Source organism: Mobula birostris, chromosome 9, assembly GCF_030028105.1.
Source record: "Mobula birostris isolate sMobBir1 chromosome 9, sMobBir1.hap1, whole genome shotgun sequence".
NCBI classification, from domain to species: Eukaryota; Metazoa; Chordata; class Chondrichthyes; order Myliobatiformes; family Myliobatidae; genus Mobula; species Mobula birostris.
In genome coordinates, this window is record NC_092378.1 from 33,149,387 (window position 1) to 33,170,652 (window position 21,266).

Genomic DNA, 21,266 nt, shown 5'->3' on the forward strand with positions numbered 1-21,266 from the left:
CTTCACTTGCCCATCCCCTCCCTTTGATTCCCTTCCTCCTTCCCCATCTTCCATGGCTCACTATCCCCTTTAGATTCCTTTCCTTTCAGTACCTCTTCCATCTATCCCATCCCAGCTTCTTCATATTCCTTCCCCCACCCACCTTAATTCCCACCTGGTCTTAACTATCAACTGCCAGTGTGTCCTCCTTCCCCACCCCCACTCACCTTATTTTCACTTCTGTCCCCTTCCTTTCCAGTCTTAATGAAGGGCTTCAGCCTGATACATCAAGTGTTTATTCCCCTCCACAGATGCTGCCTGACTTGATAAATTCCACCAAGCATGACCCATCAAATTATTCCACTTTTACTTTCCACCTATAACAAACATTCCCAGCATCTTACAGCCTTTCCAATGCATGTCATTACAATTTGATGCTCAGGCACAAATACAGAATACAAGCTGTAAATATTAGTTTGGCAAAGTGATATCTTTGAATAGGTTGACATATCAAAATTATTTTAATACAGCCTAACAATATGACTTTGTAATACTCATCTGACCACAGCTGTCTTTGCGTAAAATTACACTACAAAGTCACACTTACAAAATGCTGGAGGAACTCAGCAAGCCAGGCAGCACCCATGGAAAAAAAGTTTAGTCGACCTTTGGGCCAAGACCCTTCATGAGTCCTGATGAAGCGTCTCAGCCCAAAACATCGATTGTACTCTTTTCCATTAATGCTGCCTGGCCTGCTGAGTTCTTCCAGCATTTTGTGCGTGTTGCTTAAATTTCTAGCACCTACAGATTTTCTTGCTTGTGAAAGTCACATGTAAATATGGAGAAAAAGAAGTTTACTGAAATTTATTGGTAATCTGGTGCTATAACTGTTCTTCATTTTAATCAATCACGGAGAAGCTATAAATTGCAGTGAAATACTTTTAGAAGTCCAAAGGCTTAGGGTTAAAATGTCCATTCACAAAGTAATATCATATTTGGGAGGTTTAGGAAAATACAGCCTAACATCAACCAAGGATATAGTGTATGATGGTAGACTGGGAAGAAGTTACCAATAACAAGAGGAAGAAGTTAAAAGAATTTATTTCTCTATGCCCAGTGTAGGAGGTATTATAAAACTCTTGACAAGCTAGAAACATTCAAATCTTGTACATGGTTTACAACATTGACCTAATTGTGAAAAAAAGTTCACTGCTGACCGCATTTAAATTGAGAGCAGTACTTTAGCAAGGGAGGATGGTCATTACAGAGAATGGAGTGGCTTTGAAATCAAAATGAAGTTGAAATGGGTAGCCACAAAATTATTAGTTATTTGTCCTGGTTTGAAGCAACATTTAAATAGCTACAAATCATGTTTGCATTTTTAGTACATTGCACTCCACTTAGCTCTGTAAACTGCTCACAATAGACAACAGGTGCAGTAGCCCATTCAGCCCTTCGAGCCAGCACCACCATTCACTGTGATCATGGCTGATCATCCACAATCAGTACCCTTTTCCTGCCTTCTCCTCATATCCCATCACTCCACTATCTTTAAGAACTCTACCTCTTTTTTAAAAGAATCCAGAGAATTGGCCTCCACTGCCTTCTGAGGCAGAGCATTCCACAGAACCACGACCCTCTGGGTGAAAAAGTTTTTCCTCAACTCCGTTCTAAATTGTCTACCTCTTATTCTTAAACTGTGACCTCTGGTTCTGCACTCCCCCAACATCTGGAACATGTTTCCTGCCTCTAGCGTGTCCAACTCCTTAATAATCTTATAAGTTTCAATCAGATCCCCTCTCATCCTTCTAAATTCCAGTGTATACAACTCCAGTTGCTCCAATCTTTCAACATATGACAGTCCCGCCATCCCGGGAATTAACCTCATGAACCTACAATAGCTAGAAACTCCCTCAATAGCTAGAATGTCCTTCCTCAAATTTGGAGACCAAAACTGTACACAATATTCTAGGTGTAGTGTCACCAGGGCCCTGTACAGCTGCAGAAGGACCTCTTTGCTCCTATACTCAATTCCCCTTGTTATGAAGGCCAGCATGCCATTGGCTTTCTTCACTGCCTGCTGTACCTGCATGCTTACTTTCAGTGACTGATGAACAAGGACATCTAGATCTCGTTGTACTTCTTCTTTTCCTAACTTGACACCATTCAGATAGTAATCTGCCTTCCTGTTCTTGTCACCAAAGTGGATAACCTCACATGTATCCACATTAAACTGCACCTACCATGCATCTGCCCACTCACCCAATCTGTCTAAGTCACCCTGCATTCTCATAACATCCCCCTCACATTTCACACTGCTACCCAACTTTGTGTCATCTGCAAATTTGCTAATGTTACTTTTAATCATCTAAATCATTAATGTATATTGTAAATACATGTTTCCCTCACCATCCGAAGGTACAGCGTTCCTATGAAACGGTTCGTAAGCCGAAATGTCGTAAAGCGAAGAAGCAATTACCATTTATATGGGAAAATTTTGTGACCGTTCACAGACCCAAAAACAACATACCAAATCATGCCAAATAACATATAAAACCTAAAATAACAGTAACATATAGTAAAATCAGGAATGATATGATAAATACACAGCCTATATTAAAGTAGAAATACTTCTCTACAACGATTGCCTGCACAGATCTCCGTAGCGAAAATCTCACGCAAGCGCTCTCGGCAGAAAATCTCAAGCAAGCGCTTTTGGCATAAACGCGCTCTCCAGTAACCTTTAAACTATGAGGCTGCCAAATCTACCAAATAACACGTAAAAATACACAGCTTGTATAAAGTAGAAATAATGTATGTACAGTGTAGTATCACTTACTGGAATTGGGAAAACAGCGCCGAGCACACTGATGATGGTGTGTTAGACTGAGTCATCGCAGGCTGGGTGGTGCCGCGGCCCCCACCCTCCGGGCCGCCGACCCAATACATTGCCACGAAGAACGCAGCGGTAGCCGGGAAGCACCCAGCACATCTTTAAGAAAAAAGCCGAAATAAACATGCTAATTAATTAGGTACTGCCCAGCACGTAAATGTCCGCGCAGATCAGAGGCGATTGCCGACTGCATTGCCTCTGATCTGGGCCAACAATAACGTGCTAGGCGGCACCTAATTAATTAGCATGTTTATTCACTCTTCCTTCAGTTAGTCCTGACGAAGGGTCTCGGCCTGAAACGTTGTCTGCACCTCTTCCTACAGATGCTGCTTGGCCTGCTGCGTTCACCAGCAACTTTGATGTGTGTTGCTTGAATTTCCAGCATCTGCAGAATTCCTGTTGTTTATGTTTATTTTGGCTTTTTTTTCCCTAAAGGTGTGCTGTGTGCCTCCCGGCTACTGCTGCGTTCTTCGCGAATCGGTACAGTATCTGTCCAGGGCCCGGGTGTTGGGGTGGTGGGACACGGGGGTCATCTCATTGTCGATCAGGGCAGGCAGCTCATCTTCTCCTATGACTGCCCACCTCAATGTCAAAGGTCGAGGTTCGTCGTCTGCTGTGGCTGATGTGGAAGGCTTGCTTGACTGCTGAGCCCCGCGCATTTTTCTATCCTACAGTTATTTGTAAGCACTCAAATCAACCTGCAAATATCCCCTAAACCTACGTACCCTTTCAAAATTAAAGTCGTACTTTATCATTGCAGCGTAAATTTCATGCAGTTACTTCACTTCCTGCATTTGGTTGCATTCAGTTTCGATTGTTATCCTTTCCTCTTCCAATTGCATCAGCTCTTCATCTATCAGTTCCTGGTCATGGGATGCCAAAACCTTTTCAACATCATCTTCGTCAACTTCCACAAGCCAAACTCACTTTGTCCTTGCTTCGTTCACCACGATCGAAACGCTTAATTATGTCTAGTTTTACGCTAAGTGTAACACCCTTACTCTTTCAGGCTTTTCTGACACCTTAGAACTCATCTTGCTAACAGCTGCTCAATGCAACCTGTTTAAGCAATGCCGTTCCGAATCCGGGGGAGAGCAGCTGCTTAGGGCGCGAGCTGCCTTTTATCACGTGTTGCCTTTCTTCGTAACAGTGAAAACACCTTCTGAAAGCGAAAACAGGGTACTAACATAGGTGTTTTGTAACAGTGAGGTTTCGTAAAGCGAACATTCAAAAAGCGGGGGACACCTGTAGCTGCGGTCCCAGCACCGAGCCACTAGTCACTGCCTGCCATTCTGAAAAGGACCCATTAATCCCTACTCTTTTGTTTCCTGTCTGCTAACCAATTTTCTATCCATGTCAGTACTCTACCCCCAATACCATTTACTCTAATTTTGCACACTAATCTCCTATTTGGGACCTTATCAAGGGCTTTCTGAAAATCCAGGAACACCACATCCACTGGCTTTCCCATGTCCATTTTCATAGTCACATTCTTAAAAAATTCCAGAAGATTAATCATGCATGACTTCCCCTTCGTAGCCTATATAGGACAACAAAGTAATAACTATCCAAACAAGTTGACCCATTGATTTGAGATTACCTTTCCAAAAGATAATAAAACAGTAAGAAAGAATATTTTAAGCATTTTTAAAAAAAAAATTCTCCCCATAGAATTGTTCTGTTTTGCAATATCACAACATACAAGATACAATTGACAATCTGATTGGCAAATTTTAAAATAACAAATGCACATATTTAACATAATTTTAGGCTACAATCCAATCACAAAATATCAACGAATATCCTTGGACACACCAACTGGCCTCAGGTTTTCTAGCAAAAGATTCTAAGCTAAACAAGGAAAAGCAACTTTGCATTATTTGGTTTGTGGATGCACAAGATCAGAGCATAAAACAGGAACTACAACACTAAATACTGCAATGTGAAATGAAATTCAAATAGTGAAAAACTGCCTGGTACGATCAAAAACTTAGCTTTTTTTGAAAAAAACTCTGGTCATGAATACCCAAAACAGCTTAATATCTGAGAACACTAATTCTCTCACTCCCTTCCTACCAGCTCCAAATATATTTACACATCTCAGTTGCTTTAAAATATAGTAGAGCTGGTCCTTACTGCAATAAATATTATGCACTACTAATCAGGCTAGATATTCCTGTTGTCAATTGAACCAGTTTTAGTCTGGCTGTGGAAAAATATGCAGCAAGGCCAGCATTTATTACCAACCCTTAAGAGGACATAAGAAGTTCAATAGAGTATCTACATCTAATGTACAGGGAAAAGAAATACAACAGAATTTATTAAAAAGGTTTGACTGTGTGAAGATAGAAGATGAGCAAAATTTGTTTATTTATTTGTTGAGTTACAATTCAGAGTAGGCCCTTACAGCCCTTCGAGCCGCACTGTCCAGCAATCCACCTATTTAATCCTAGCCTAATCAAGGAACAATTTAGAGTGACTAATTAACCTACCAACCTGTATTTCTTTGGACTGTGGGAGGAAACCCATACTAACACAGGGTAAACGTACAAACTCCTTACAGGCAGTGGCGGGAATATTTCAAAGCAAGAATGTGTAGCTTGGAGAAGATTCAGCAAGTAATGTTCCCCATCATGTTTGAAAGCCGCCAGTGAGCGAGTGGGGCAGTGAAGGAGTGGAGCTTTGACTCGAGAGATTCTGGCAGTCTTGGCAGTTGGACTCTGCAATGAAGTCAATCAAGATTTGAATAGCTCAGCAGAAACAACTCCTCCTCCTCCTTCCTCCTCCTCCAGTTGGCATCCACACTGATGCATTACTGCCATCTTCACGATTTATTGTCCCTCATTGTCCATTCATTTTAAAGCCGTCTTTCCAGTCCCGTCACCCTTAAAAAAACTAAACAACCATTTCCTCCCCTGATCACTCTCCCCACATTCCAATAAACCTTGAACACTGTTCTCTACCAGTCCTATTTTGCGTAATTGTTCTAACATTTGTTGCCTTTCCTGTGCAAATTTCCAGCGTGAAATAAGGACATGCTCTACTGTTTCAGTCTCCTGACACAGATCGCAAAAACCTGTTGGATGCTTACTTATGATGGCCAGAGTGCCATTAAGGTGGCTGTGCCCAATTCTCAGTCTACTTATAATTACTTCCTCCTTCCACTTTACTCCCCTACTTCTTCCCATATCTACTCTGTTCTGAATTGAATGTAAATGTCTTCCTTTTATTGCTTTATCCCAATGCTGCTGCCACTGTTGATTTATCCTTCTCCACACTGTGCTCTTCTCCTCTGAATTGGATAGTTTAATATTGACCTCTATAGATCCTTTAAGAAAGCAGTTGATTAGACAATCAAGATTTGAATAGCTCAGACTCAGCAGAAAACAGCTGATTGGGCAATCGAGGTCAGGTAACCAAGCAGTTTGAACAGCTCAAACAAATAAATAGAGGGGTAGCTCAAGCAGAGTGGCCTGTGGTAAGCGAGTGGGCCAGTGAAGGAGTGGAGCTTTGATTCGAGAAGCTTCGATGAGAAGAGGTGGAGGACAAGCCTTTCCCAGTTAGTCTTTACAATGCCTCCTCAGACGGTGATGTGCCTCTCATGTGACACGTGACAGTCGTGGGGGAGCTCACCTCTCCTGCAGAGTCATATCTGCCAGAAGTGCATGCGGCTGGGCGATATGGAAGACCATATTAGGAATCTGGAGCAGCAACTGAATGACCTTCGACTCGTAAGGGAGAATGAGGCAGTCATAGATGAGAACTACAGGGAGGTAGTCACACCTGGGCTGCCAGAAGCAGATCATTGGGTGACAGTCGGGGGGGGGAGGGGGGGGGACGAAGGTGAGTAGACAGGTAGTGCAGAGCACCCCTGTAGACATTCCCCTGAATAATAAGTTTACTGTCCTGGATACTGTTGGCAGGGACGACCGACCAGGTGTCAGTCACAGTGGCAGGGCCTCTGGCATTGAGTCTGACCCTGTGGTGAAGAATGGTGGGACGGAGAAGAGGAGAGCTGTTGTCATTAGAGACTCTATAGTCAGGGGAGCAGACAGGAGATTTTGTGGACATGAGAAGGACACCCGCATGGTTTGTTGCCTCCTGAGTGCCAGGGTCTGGGATGTCTCTGACAGGGTGCACGACATCCTGGTACGAGAGGGAAAGCAACCAGAAGTCGTGATACATGTTGGCACCAACGACATAGGTAGGAAGAGGGATGAGGTCCTGAAGTGAGAGTTTCAGGAACTAGGCAGGAGGCCGAAGAACAGGACCTCAAGGGTGGCGTTCTCAGGATTGCTGCCAGTGCTACAGGATAGTGATGGTAAGAACTGAAGGAGATGGCAGTTGAATGCATGGCTGAGGAGTTGGTGCAGGGGGCAGGGTTTTAGATTTTTGGATCATTGGGATCTCTTCTGGGAAGGTGGGACCTGTACAGATTGGATGGGTTGCACCTGAACTCGAGGGGGAGCAATATCCTTGCAGGTAGGTTTGCTAGCATGGTTCGGGAGGGTTTAAACTAATTTGCAAGGGGGATGGGACCCAGAGCGTTAGAGCAGTGAAAGAAGTGCATGGAGTAAAGCCAGATCTAACATACAGAGAGGCTTTGAGGAAAGAGAAGCAGAATAAACGGTGTAAAGACAGTAAGGTAGAAGGGCTAAAGTGTGTATACTTCAATGCAAGCATCATCAGGAACAAAGGTGATGAACTGAGAACTTGGATACATACATGGAATTATGATGTAGTGGCCATTACAGAGACTTGGCTGGCACCAGGGCAGGAATGAATTCTCAATACTCCTGAATATTAGAGCTTTAAAAAGAGATGGGGGGGGGGGCAGGAAGGGGAGGAGGGGTGGCATTACCGGTCAGGGATACTATTACAGCTACAGAAGGGGTGGGGAATGTAGCAGGATCCTCTTTTGAGTCAGTATCGGTGGAAGTCAGGAACAGGAAGGGAGCAGTTACTCTACTGGGAGTATTCTATAGGCCCCCTGGTAGCAGCAGAGATACCAAGGAGCAGATTGGGAGGCAGATTTTGGAAAGGTGCAAAAATAACAGGGTTGTTAACTTCCCTAATATTGGTTGGCACCTGATTAGTTCCAAGGGTTTGGACAGGGCAGAGTTTGTTAAGTGTGTCCAGGACGGATTCCTGTCACAGTATGTTGACAGGCCAACTAGGGGAAATGCCATACTAGATCTAGTATTAGGTAATGAACCGGGTCAGGTCACAGATCTCTCAGTGGGTGAGCATCTGGGGGACAGTGACCATCACTCCCTGGCCTTCAGCATTATCATGGAAAAGGATAGAATCAGAGAGGACAGGAAAATTTTTAATTGGGAAAGGGCAAATTATGAGGCTATAAGGCTAGAACTTGCGGGTGTGAAATGGGATGATGTTTTTGCAGGGAAATGTACTATGGACATGCGGTCGATGTTTAGAGATCTTTTGCAGGATATTGGGGATAAAAATGTCCAAGTGAGGAAGATAAAGAATGGTAGGGTGAAGGAACCATGGGTGACAAGTGAGGTGGAAAATCTAGTCAGGTGGAAGAAGGCAGCATACATGAGGTTTAGGAAGCAAGGATCAGATGGGTCTATTGAGGAATATAGGGTAGCAAGAAAGGAGCTAAAGAAGGGGCTGAGAAGAACAAGGGGGCATGAGAAGGCCTTGGCAAGTAGGGTAAAGGAAAACCCCAAGGTATTCTTCAATTATGTGAAGAACAAAAGGATGACAGGAGTGAAGGTAGGACCGATTAGAGAGAAAGGTGGGAAGATGTGCCTGGAGGCTGTGGAAGTGAGCGAGGTCCTCAATGAATACTTCTCTTCGATATTCCCCAATGAGAGGGAACTTGATGATGGTGAGGACAATATGAGTGAGGTTGATGTTCTGGAAAATGTTGATACTAAGGCAGAGGAGGTGTTGGAGTTACTAAAATACATTAGGACAGATAAGTCCCTGGGGCCTGACGGAATATTCCCCAGGCTGCTCCACGAGGCAAGGGAAGAGATTGCTGAGCCTCTGGCTATGATCTTTAGGTCCTCATTATCCACGGGAATGGTATCGGAGGATTGGAGGGAGGCGAAAGTTGTCCCCTTGTTCAAAACAGGTAGTAGGGATAGTCCGGATAATTATAGACCACTCAGCCTTGCGTCTGTTGGAAATGATTCTAAGAGACAGGATCTATGGGCATTTAGAGAATCATGGTCTGATCAGGGACAGTCAGCATGGCTTTGTGAAAGGCAGATCATGTCTAACAAGTCTGATAGAGTTCTTTGAGGCAGTGACCAGGCATATAGATCAGATCTATATGGATTTTAGTAAGGCATTTGACAAGGTTCCACACGGTAGGCTTCTTCAGAAAGTCAAAAGGCATGGGATCCAGGGAAGTTTGGCCAGCCGGATTCAGAATTGGCTTGCCTGCAGAAGGCAGAGGGCTGTGGTGGAGGGAGTACATTCGGATTGGACGGTTGTGGTGTTTTAGATAGTGTAGAGGATTGTCGAAGATTGCAGAGAGACATTGATAGGTTGCAGAAGTGGCAGATGGAGTTCAACTCAGAGAAGTTTGAGGTGGTGAACTTTGGATGGACAAACTCCAAGGCAGAGTACAAAGTAAATGGCAGGATACTTGGTAGTGTGGAGGAGCAGAGGGATCTGGGGGTACATGTCCACAGATCCCTGAAAGTTGCCTCACAGGTAGATAGGGTAGTTAAAAAAGCTGATGGGGTGTTAGCTTTCATAAGTCGAGGGATAGAGTTTAAGAGTCGTGAGGTAATGATGCAGCTCTATAAAACTCTGGCTAGGCCACACTTGGAGTACTGTGTCCAGTTCTGGTCGCCTCACTATAGGAAGGATGTGGAAGCATTGGAAAGGGTACAGAGGAGATTTACCAGGATGCTGCCTGGTTTAGAGAGTATGGATTATGATCAGAAATTAAGGGAGCTATGGCTTTACTCTTTGGAGAGAAGGAGGATGAGAGGAGACATGATAGAGGTGTACAAGATATTAAGAGGAATAGATAGTGGACAGCCAGCGCCTCTTCCCCAGGGCACCACTGCTCAATACAAGGGGACATGGCTTTAAGCTAAGGGGTGGGAAGTTCAAGGTGGATATTAGAGGAAGGTTTTTCCACTCAGAGTGGTTGGTGCGTGAAATACACTGCCTGGGTCAGTGGTGGAGGCAGATACACTAGTGAAATTTAAGAGACTACTGGGCAGGTATATGGAGGAATTTAAGGTGGGGGGGGTTATATGGGAGGCAGGGTCTGAGGGTCGGCACAATTTGGGCCAAAGGGCCTGTACTATGCTGTACTGTTCTATGTTATTATGATTGGCCAGTTAAGCAATTGATCAATTACAGTTCCAAAATATCAATGGCAAGGGAGTCTGCAATGGCAAAGACAGCGTCAAAAGGTAGGTAGTTAGACGCTCTCTTTTATTGGAGATCACTGCCTAGAACTTCTAAGTAATGCAACTACTATTTACTCCTTCGATTAACTCACACTAACATTACTGAATTTCATTTGCCAATATTCACAACTTTATTATGTCCTCCTGTAATATGTTGCAAATTTCTTTATTACTGACCATTTCTCCTAATTTTAGTAGCATCTACAAATTTAAATTCCAAAGCTGAGGACTTCCCATTTAAGGTCATCTTTATAACTGACATCCCTATCACTGAAACACCCTAAATAGCTCCAACTAGTTGGTACTCAATCAACTGTTTCTAAAGATCTTGTCTAATTACCACTTCCTCTCACTGCAGAATAATTGGGTAGTCCTTGCACAGTACGTCCTCATATTTCATACTCTAATTACTTCATTAGCCAGTACTCCTCGTCAGGTCAACCCTTAGGACCAAAGATGATTCACTTCTACTCCAGTTCAGAAGTGACTGATGAAGGCAGTATCAGACCAGGAGACTCAATTACATACTGGGCAGGATGTCCCTGATGGGAGAGGCAGATTGGTCATCTGCCAGATGGTGCACTCCTTCAACCATACTTCGGAGGGGCAGAGTGAAGTTATGATGGCACTACACAGCAATTCCTTTCTTGCATCTTTGGAAGCAGCTTTATTTCCATCTCTGATATCTCTTTTTTCCTATTCAAGGTTCTTTTCAAGACCCTGACCTGGTGTTATACTCTGACTTTGGTTCTTTGCGAAAATGGGACCCTCTCTCACGGCCTCACAACCAGCCGCTTTTTGATATCCCAAGGACACAGCCTGGAAGACTAGCTTGCCATCAGGGTGCTAAATTTTTATGGGTTGATTCTCAGCCAGTGCCCCACTGAGACATCGCAGGAGAATATGGACTATCGAGAGCAGCGGGTTAGCTGCAGTGGGCTGTGCCTTTCTGGGGCTGACTCTGTGGGTGCAGAGCTCGGAAAAAGCGAGGCAACAGACTTTTAACATCGTAAATTAACGAGTTGTTTGTTATGTCTTCCCTCTCATTATGAAAGGGGGACACCTCTTTTTCCCTTATTAGGGGGAGAGAGAGAGAGAGCCTGTGGTACATCAAATTACCAGGTGAACGAGTAGTCTTTGGGCTACTGCAAGTCTAACAGTCAGTGCTGATATTGCAGTCTCCCATCAAACCTCTATCCCCTCCCCACCTGTCAAGTTGACTGAGAACTTTTAGATTTTCTCTTCATCCGGCAATCACTTCCCATGACAAAGCTTGGAACTATGTTCATCCGGAATGGGCCATTGCCTATAGGTGTTCGCTCTAGGCTGTGCAAATCTGGTAAGCATAGAGGCCAGAGATCACTGCTAACTGGTGAACCACAAATTATCTGCCAAGTATGAGGTCTTAATTTTCAATGAGTCACTTTTCGCTGTCAGCTAGAAATTGTGCTGGTGCTCTGAGGTGAAGTTCATCATTGCTATCTGCCTTCACTGAATGTTTCATCCAAGATATATGGAAAGTGATCCACATTTTTCAGGAGAAAAGATTGGTCAGAAAGTTATCTTCCACAATTGGGTTGTTGAATACTCCATCATCACTTTAGGACTCATCCTAATCAACTGTAACAGTAATGATCACACCAAAACTGATGGCTGTTAAATGCAGCTCTGAACACTTCGACTATGTAGAGACACAACTGTTATTTTCTTAACTTCGGCAAGTTAAGCATTCTGCAAGGTCTTGATTTGTTTCAATGACACAAGATTTGGCAATTTAAAAAAATGATTTCCCTTTATATACAAAACATAACTTTTATATATGAAGGTGACCAATCAGCCCCTCAAACCTGTGAAACCATTCAGCAAGCTCATGGCTGATCTACCTTAAAACTATCGTTAAAACTACTGCCTTATCCCAATTCCTCCAAAAAATTCAGAAATTATTCAATTCCTCTTCTGAATGAAATCAATGACACTATAGTATTTGATGTGCTTCCAAGCCCATCAAACCTGCACACATGGGGCAAGGCAGAGTCATCTGCATGCCCACTGTGCTCCAAGCGAGGAACTCTGGAGCACGTCCTCAGTGGCTGTGCAAGTTGCAAGGGCACTTGGTGAGGGACGGTACAGGTGGAGGCATGATCAGGTCCTGAAGACCATCGCTGAAGCCGTCAGCGCAGGAGTTGAGTGGGCGAAGCGGTCCCAACCCTCCAAGCAGACCATTGCCTTTGTCAGAGCTGGGGAGCAGCCAATACCTGCCAAAAGAACATCTGCAGGCATTCTGACCTCTGCAAGGGACTGGCAGCTGTTGGTGGACCTCAAAGGGCAGTTGAAGTTCCCCAAACGTAGCGCAGCCACCACCCTGCGACCAGACATTGTCCTAGTGTCTGAGTCTACTAAGCAAGTGGTGCTGCTGGAGCTGACAGTCCCATGGGAAGATAGCTTGGAGGAGGCCTTTGAAAGGAAGCTCTCCAAGTACGCAGGACTGGTCAGCAACTGTCAGCAGGCTGGTTGGAGAGCGAGGTGTCTCCCAGTGGAGGTTGGTTGTAGGGGATTCATAGCCCGTTCTTTAGTTAGGGCCTTCAGCATTTTGGGCATCGAGAGAGAGAGGAAGAGGAGAGCTATCTGCAGTACCACTGATGCGGCAGAGAGGGCCTCAAGATGGCTGTGGCTCAAAAGAGGGGAGCCATGGAGTCATAAGTAGCTAGCCATCTGGACACAAGCTGGGGTCTGATCAGCCCCGGCTGGGTCACCTGGAGGAGGTTGTATGATGTTGAAAGACCCAAAACACCCAATGGTTCCAGAAACATCACTGAAGCATCAATAGATGTATGTACACAGCAGGTACAGAAATCCAAGTCGTATTTTGAAACTGTACCCCATAGTTTCAGAAAATAAAATTTACTGTATGAATAAACCATTTAACACCCCCCCGACTGACAAAAACCTGTAATGTGCAAAACGACAAACTGCGCAAATAAAATAATGCTGAGAAAATGTTGTAGAGTCCTTGAAAATAAGCTTAAAATCGTACAGAAGTGGTGAATGAAGTTATCCAGACTAGTTCAAGAGTCTGTTGACTGTAAAGTCCTCAGTCCTAATGTCCTCAGCCACAGACTGTGACCCTTTTATTCCAGGCACTCCAACCAGGGGAAATATGCTCCTCACTTTCAACCTGTCCAGCCTTAAGAATTTGGCAAGTTACAATTATATTCCCTCACTTTCAACTAATCTCTTGCAAATATAAATTAATCCAATTTCATCTCAAAGGATAGTTGTGTCAATCCAGGAGTCTATCATGTGAACTCTTGATGTACAGCCTGTCCATATCCATTTTTAGATAAGAAAGACAAGTCTGCACATAATACTCCAGCTATGGTCTTCCATTCAATTGTGACAAGTCATCCTTACTCATTTACTCAAATCCTCTTGCAATGAAGGGCAACATATCAACATGCTTGCTTACAGTGACTGCTATACTGGAACACCCAAGTCACTTTGCATATTAACATTTCCTAATCTAACACCATATGTGACACTCTGCCATTTGATTTCACTTACTGTTAGAATACTTCCATTAATCCTTATCATATTGCATCTGCAAAATTTCTGCCCACTCATTCAATTGATCCCAGTCACCTTGAAGCCCCTTTGCATTATCCTCACAGATTCCACCCAATCCAGAATAATCAAACTTCAGATTAGTACTTCCACCCCACTGATTTATAATACGAATAGCTGACACCCAAGCACTGAAGACTGCATTAGCCTACTAGTTGTCATCTACCTTGCCAAAAAAGATCCATTTATTCCCAAACTGCTTCCTGTCTATCAATCAATTTTCAATCTTTGCCGAAACATCAACCCAAAGTCACACTTTAACTTTACACACCAACTTTTTAAATGCAGGATGTAACAAGGCACCACATCTGTTGAGTTTCTTTTATCATTCTACCAACCTTTCCAAGAGCTTTGGCAAACAACCCTATTCCAGAAATCTATGTCTGAACATATTGATATTTTCCAAAGGTATTTAATTACTCTATCCTTTTATAATTATAACCAGCATATTCCTTAATGGTGATGTTAGCCTATCTAGACTGTGGATCTACATTTTCTCTCCCCCTTTTTCCTAAAAGAAAAATGAGATTATGTTTTCAACTATCTACTGAATACTGGAAAATGCTAACCATTGCATTCAACCATTGCATAGTTCACTCTTTTATTACTGTGAGAGACAAATCGTCAAGTCCTTGGGTTTTATCAACTTTCCTTAGATAATTTCCTTCCCTACACTAATTTTATTCAGGTTCATTAGCTTTGTGGTTCCCTAACATGTGTAAAGTCACTTGTGTTCCCTTACATGAAGTCAGAGCCAAAAGTATTTGTTTCTCCATGATACAAACAGCCATTTCTAAGAATAGGAGACTACACTGCACTGACCATTTTTATTTTTGTGGAATCTGTATAGTCTATCATTATTCCACAGACAGGAGGCTCAACCTATTTTTATCCTGTAGAACCCTCTAAATATTGTGTAACGCCTCAATGAGGACTGCCCTTACTCTTCTAATCTCTACAGAATAGTGCACAATCCTACTCAATCTTTCTTTGAATGTTAGACTCACAATGCCAAGAACCAAAGTGATGAATTTTTACTGTTTTCCCTCATTAGAAAATAAACAGAGCAAATATCAAGGTGTCTAGTTCCCCCGCATATCCTCCCCACACACAATCATGTGTCTTCAATATATACATTTGAAAAACAACTTTTTATTCAATAAACTTTAAGACTGCCTCATTTTCAACTCTATAACTTTAGAGAATAGTCATCTCATGTCGAATAGATTCATGCATTTTAAAACTGTATCGCTAAATTACATGCAAGGGGTTTCTTCTTTTATGTTACTGTTAAAGCTAATAAAAAATGGCTTCTTTGTTATGTTAACTGCTGAGAAAGTTCTCTCTCTCTGCTTGTTTAGGTTATATTATTGATAAGAGAGAGAATGAACCAATTGGGATAGATGTTATTCTTTCTTGTGTGTCTGTAAGCAATTGTTTTTCACGGGCTTTGAGGCAGAAGGCGCAATGGGGACAGGGAGAGGAGACGCGATGCTGTAAGCTGGGCAGCAGAATGGACCCCCAAGCGGGAGTCCGAGGCCCAGGGTCTTCGGCGAGGAGAGAAGACGAAGACAGACTCGTGTGGAGCGTCTGGTCGACCACCGTGGTTGGTCCCAGGCGGCAGGTCGAGGAGGTCAGAGGGGATTGAATGGTGGAAAGACGACTCCGTTAATTGAGTTCCAACTGTGTGCACGAAGTGGTTGAAGTTTGATAGGTTTGGCGCCTTTTATTTTCCTTTTATATTTTATCTCTATTAATTACATAGTTCCAGTAAGATCTATAAAGTGTAATCATTTAATCACATATTAGATTATGAGGACACACAGTCCTCTTTTATTGTCATTTAGTAATGCATGCATTAAGAAATTATACAATGTTTTTCCAGAATGATATAACGGAAACACATGACAAACCGACTTAAAAACTAACAAAAACCACATAATTATAACATATAGTTACAGCAGTGCAAAACAATACTGTAATTTGATAAGAACAGACCATGGCATATGGTGTATTGTCTGTTATTTGGCGGGGTGGGGTACATCATACAGCATCCACACAAACTTGATTACCCAGTTTGATGAGGCCGAAGGCTGCTCCCCCTAGACGGAAGAGAGCTGAGCAAGCCTGAGGCTTACCAGGGGGCGACATACAGAATTTGAATACTTTGATTGAGACTTATACATTCTAAATGTATACAAACAAAATGGCAAACAGAATTCAAAGCCATGAGGCAAATTAAAATATATAAACTTTAAAGTAAGTAATTTATTTTTGCTCAATTAACACAAGATATTTCAAGATACATCAGGATATTGGTCAAGTTAGTTGACTAGTACTTGGGCCAATGATCCGGATACACAAATTCCATTTACATAATTTAAATTAAATTAATGAATTAAATCAGGAATTAAATGCTACTATCAGTCTGACAATTATGACCACTGGATACTTATCAAACAAACATCCAATTTACTAAATGTCCTTCGAGGAATGCCTGTTTGGCCAATAGAGACTCTAGATTCACCATTACGGTTGATACTAATTCCGCCACAATTAAGGACAACCAATAAATACTCAAAACATACACATGCCATGTACAAATAAAAAATCCAGACCTTTGCCTATCAATAAGGAAATGTGAATGCAATTTAAAATGTATTTGAAATCTTCCATGATTCCTTTTAATCAACCAGTCTTCTATAAATTCATATTGTTGACTAAATTTACCAATTCCCATTTTATACTTACATCCAATAAATCGTAATCATGATTCGTAAGTGGATTTACTTCATTCAGCTCTGAGCTCGGAGTGTTACACTGTTTTTCTTGAGATAACATCAGGTATCCCACAGCTTCTTTCCGATTTCTTAAATGCGAGTTTGGGTCCTCGTCTAACCGTGGGCCTTCCAGCTTGTTAACAATAAAAACTCTTCTTTAAAATAAAAAAGGTTTTTTTTTCAGAAATGCAGTTGAATTCAAAACCCTGTTTGAAAAGAATAGGTAAATTAATTTTCCAACCCATACCATGTTTAATACACATTGATTTTTGTGATTATTTTGCTAACATTTGCAAAATTAAAAAAGCTGATTTTCTCCAACAACATATTTCATAAATGCGTTCAAACTTCAGCAAGATTAGTCACTCTGGCACAGCAGTCACCATGGCTCATGCTACCAGATTTTAAACTTGAAAAACAAGAGTGATTGGACCAGTCTTTCGAAGGATTGTCAGAGCTTTCTATCAGAGATCTCTGGTTACCTATAAAAAGGTTATTTTTATTTTTCTCTTGCCCTCCCCAGGAAAGGGAAGACTATTTCAGCCACCTAGTAACAAATCGGCCCCTTATCCAGGATTAGAATCAAACCTCAAGCCTATGGTGGCTGGAGTTTTGCATTTCAGGGGTAAAACACATGCAAAGATAGCGTAGAAGCTAGCGTAACATTATCACAGCGCCAGCAACATGGGTTCAATTCTGCAACTGTCTTAAGGAGTTTGTATATTTGTCCCTTTCTTCATCTTATTTATTGCATTACGAACTTCAGATTTTAAAATACTTGGACCTTCAATGTTTTTCTTAATTTCTGGTTTTTCACCTCGATCATCTTCAAACAATTCTTGAATATACTTAATCCAGCTGTCATAATCTCATCTTTTCCCATGATAATGGTACCGTCCTTTGCTTTCAAACATCCACCTGAAGAACAGAGGAGCTTTTTACCAGTGATATTCTTGATTTGTTGATGCAACCTTTTTGGATCAGTAATAGGGATTCTTTCTATTCGCTCACATTCCTGGTTTAACCATTCTTCTTTGGCTTTTTTACATGAGCTTTTAACTTTTTTATCTAAGGACTTACAGCGGGGTGAATGATAACTTCATGGCCTAAGGTGGAAGGAGATGAGTTATACAGCTCTTGTTATATGCACATGCAGTTCAACTCTGAGTGATTATGCAGAAAGTTTGAAGTTAATAACTCATCTCTTTCTACCTTAGGCCACAAACTTATCAATTACTCCTGATGAGTTATTAACTTCAAACTTTCTGCATAATCACTCAAAGAGTTGATCTGCATGTGCATGTAACAAGAGCTGTATAACTCACCTCCTTTTCTCTTAGGCCACGAACTTATCAATCACCCCTGCTGTGGGCACTTTCAGGAGGTCCAAGATCCGTATGCTCTACGACCGCTGGACTAAGTGTGTAAATGTTGGAGGCGATTATGCTGAAAAATAAATGTGTAAGGTTTTCTAAACTGGACTCCTTCAACCTTAGGCCACGAGCTTATCAATCACCCCTCGTATATTCTTTAGGATTTGCTTTCTTCCGTCTCCGTTCTTCCATTAGATTTTTGATTTCATGTCATCCATTTATTCCTTGTGCTTTTTTTCTTTTTTAGGAATCACTGACTTTGCTGATTCTACCAAGGCATCCTTTAGAGTTAAACTTCATTTCTACATGATTGCTATCATCTTTAGCAGATTTTATTTCTAGACTGAAAACTATTCCTTACTTCAATTGTAAATCTTTGTCTTAAGTTTTCTTCTTTAATTAATTGCAAGTAGTCAAGGGATTGCTCAGGTTTTTGCTTCTTTAGTTTTTGTAAGTTTTACTTTAACATGACATAATACTGGGTTATGGTCACTATTACAGTCTGCACCTGGATATGTTTTGCATTGAGTCACTGAGTTTCTAACTCTTTGGTTTATAGTAATAAAGTCAATTTGATTTCTAGTGTTATCATCTGGACTTTTCCAGGTCCACAAGCGTCTTGGATAGTTTTTAAAGTAGGTATTCATAATGACCTGATTATTCATCTTACACAATTCTACCCATTTCTCCCCTCTTTCATTTCTTTCCCCTAGTCCAAATTTTCCTATGGTATTTCCATCAGCACCTTGTCCTACTTTAGCATTTAGATCTCCCATGACAATAACAATATCCTGAGATTTGCATCCATTCTTTGCTTATTCAAGCTCTTCATAGAATTTATCTGTATCCTCATTTGTTCATTCTGTTGTTCGTGCATGTACCTGCACAATTGCTAAATCAAATGGTTGTCCTCCGAATCTAACAAAGAGCACTCTTCCTGATATTGCCCAATGTCCTAAAACACTTTTTGCCATGTTTTCATCCATAAGAATTCCTAGTCCATTAGTATGGGATGTTCCACAAGAATAAATTAGTGTTTTATTTCTATTCTGACATGTTCCAGCACCTATCCAACAAACTTCACTAATTCCCATGATGTTAATCTTTAGTCTTTCCATTTATCACATTGTCCAATTTTCCTGCTTGATATAGGGTTCTTACATTCCAAGTGGCAATAATTTTCTTTTGTTACTTGAATTTCATGAGCAGTAGCTTGATGACGGTCGGGGAGCCCCTGCTACCCAGAATCAACCCTACCGAGCAAAGCATCTTCAGAATTGTCTTGAAGATCCTCTTGACGCTGCTGTTGTGTGATACATTTTGTAAGTTTTATTTTAAATCTGAAGTTCGTAATGCAATAAATAAGCTGAAGGCAAGGCAGCAGGTCCTGATGAATTAGTAATAGAACAAATTATCGCACTTGAAGATTATGGAATTGAAAAACTTACTGATTTGATCAATGACATTTATCAGACTGGAATAATACCAGAAGAGATAAAAAAACAATCAGTACTTATCACTCTTCCTAAGAAACCTGGAGAAATAGAATGCAAATTACATAGGACCATGAGTTTAATGAGTCATATCACCAAGATACTTCTAAGAATTTTGATGACAAGAGCTAAAAGTAAGATACAAGCTGAAATAGGTGAAGAACAATGTGGTTTTGTGAAAGGCAAAGGTACAAGAAACGCAATATTGATGTTAAGGATACTATCAGAATGAGCTATCCAAGTGCAAAAAGATTTGTTTGTTCATTTTATCGACTACACAAAAGCATTTGATAAAGTGAAGCACAATAAGTTATTTGAAATATTATAGGAAACTCTAGATCTAGATTTGAAAGACCTCCGCCTACTCAGAAATCTGTACTGGGAACAAACTGCCGCTGGAAGAATAGATGGAGAAATGAGTCAGTTTACGAAAATCAAGAGAGACATTAGACAAGGGTGTGTTTTCTCCCCTGATTTATTTAATATGTACAGTGAAACAGTATGGCAAAAAATAAGAGACATCTTGGGAATCAAAGTTGGCAGTGAAAACATCAATGATTTCAGATAACACACATCAAAGTTGCTGGTGAACGCAGCAGGCCAGGCAGCATCTCTAGGAAGAGGTGCAGTCGACGTTTCAGGCCGAGACCCTTGGTCAGGACTAACTGAAGGAAGAGTGAGTAAGGGATTTGAAAGTTGGAGGGGATCCTGTCCCATGATCCTCTCGTATCCCCTTCTGCCAATCACCTGTCCAGCTCTTGGCTCCATCCCTCCCTCTCCTGTCTTCTCCTATCATTTTGGATCTTCCCCTCCCCCTCCAACTTTCAAATCCCTTACTCACTCTTCCTTCAGTTAGTCCTGACGAAGGGTCTCGGCCTGAAACGTCGACTGCACCTCTTCCTAGAGATGCTGCCTGGCCTGCTGCATTCACCAGCAACTTTGATGTGTGTTGCTTGAATTTCCAGCATCTGCAGAATTCCTGTTGTTAATGATTTCAGATATGTGGATGACACTGTTAATTGCAAGAACAGAGGAAGAACTACAAAACTTAATTGATATATGTATGAAGAAAGTGCAAAAATGGGTGTATCTATCAATTGCAAAGACAGAATGTATGGTGATATCCAAAACGGCGAATCCTATCTGCAGGCTGAGAATTAACCAGGAAGACGCAAAACAAGTACAGAACTTTTGCTACTTAGGAAGCTGGGTGACATCAGATGGCAGGTGTGACATGAACATCAAAAGAAGAATAGGGATGGCAAAAGACACCTATATGAGAATGAAGAGTATACTAACCAATACTAAACTAGGCATAACCCACCTCAGAGTACTGAAATGTTATGTTTATCCAGTTATGTTATAGGGCTCAGAATGTTGGACAATATCTAGTAACATGAGGAAACGAATTGAAGCAGCAGAAATGTGGTTTTTGAGGAGGATGCAAAGAATATCGTGGACAAAATGAATATCTAACGAGGATGTCATGGCAAACACAAGAAGAAATAATGTATGAGATCATGAAAAGGCAATGTAACTTCATTGAACATGTGATTAGGAAAGAGGAGTTCGAATGCATGATAGTTATGGGAAAGATTGAAGGGAAGAAAGCAAGAGGAAGACAAAGACAAATGATGATGGAGACAGCAGCCAGAGAACTGGAAATGAATACTAATAAATTGATCCATTTGACCCAAAACAGGAGTGTGTGGGCCATGGCA

At 41.7% G+C, this 21,266-nt stretch overlaps 1 protein-coding gene across 1 annotated transcript in view; it reads right to left on the reverse strand.

Moving 5' to 3' along the window:
- LOC140202651 (adiponectin receptor protein 2-like) overlaps positions 1-21,266 on the reverse strand; it is an 81,235-nt gene that overhangs the window by 55,110 nt on the left and 4,859 nt on the right. The window contains exon 2 of the mRNA XM_072267756.1: positions 16,651-16,885. Coding sequence (XP_072123857.1) covers positions 16,651-16,740 — 90 coding nt within the window. The 5' untranslated portion in view covers positions 16,741-16,885. The remainder of the gene's footprint in view (positions 1-16,650; positions 16,886-21,266) is intronic.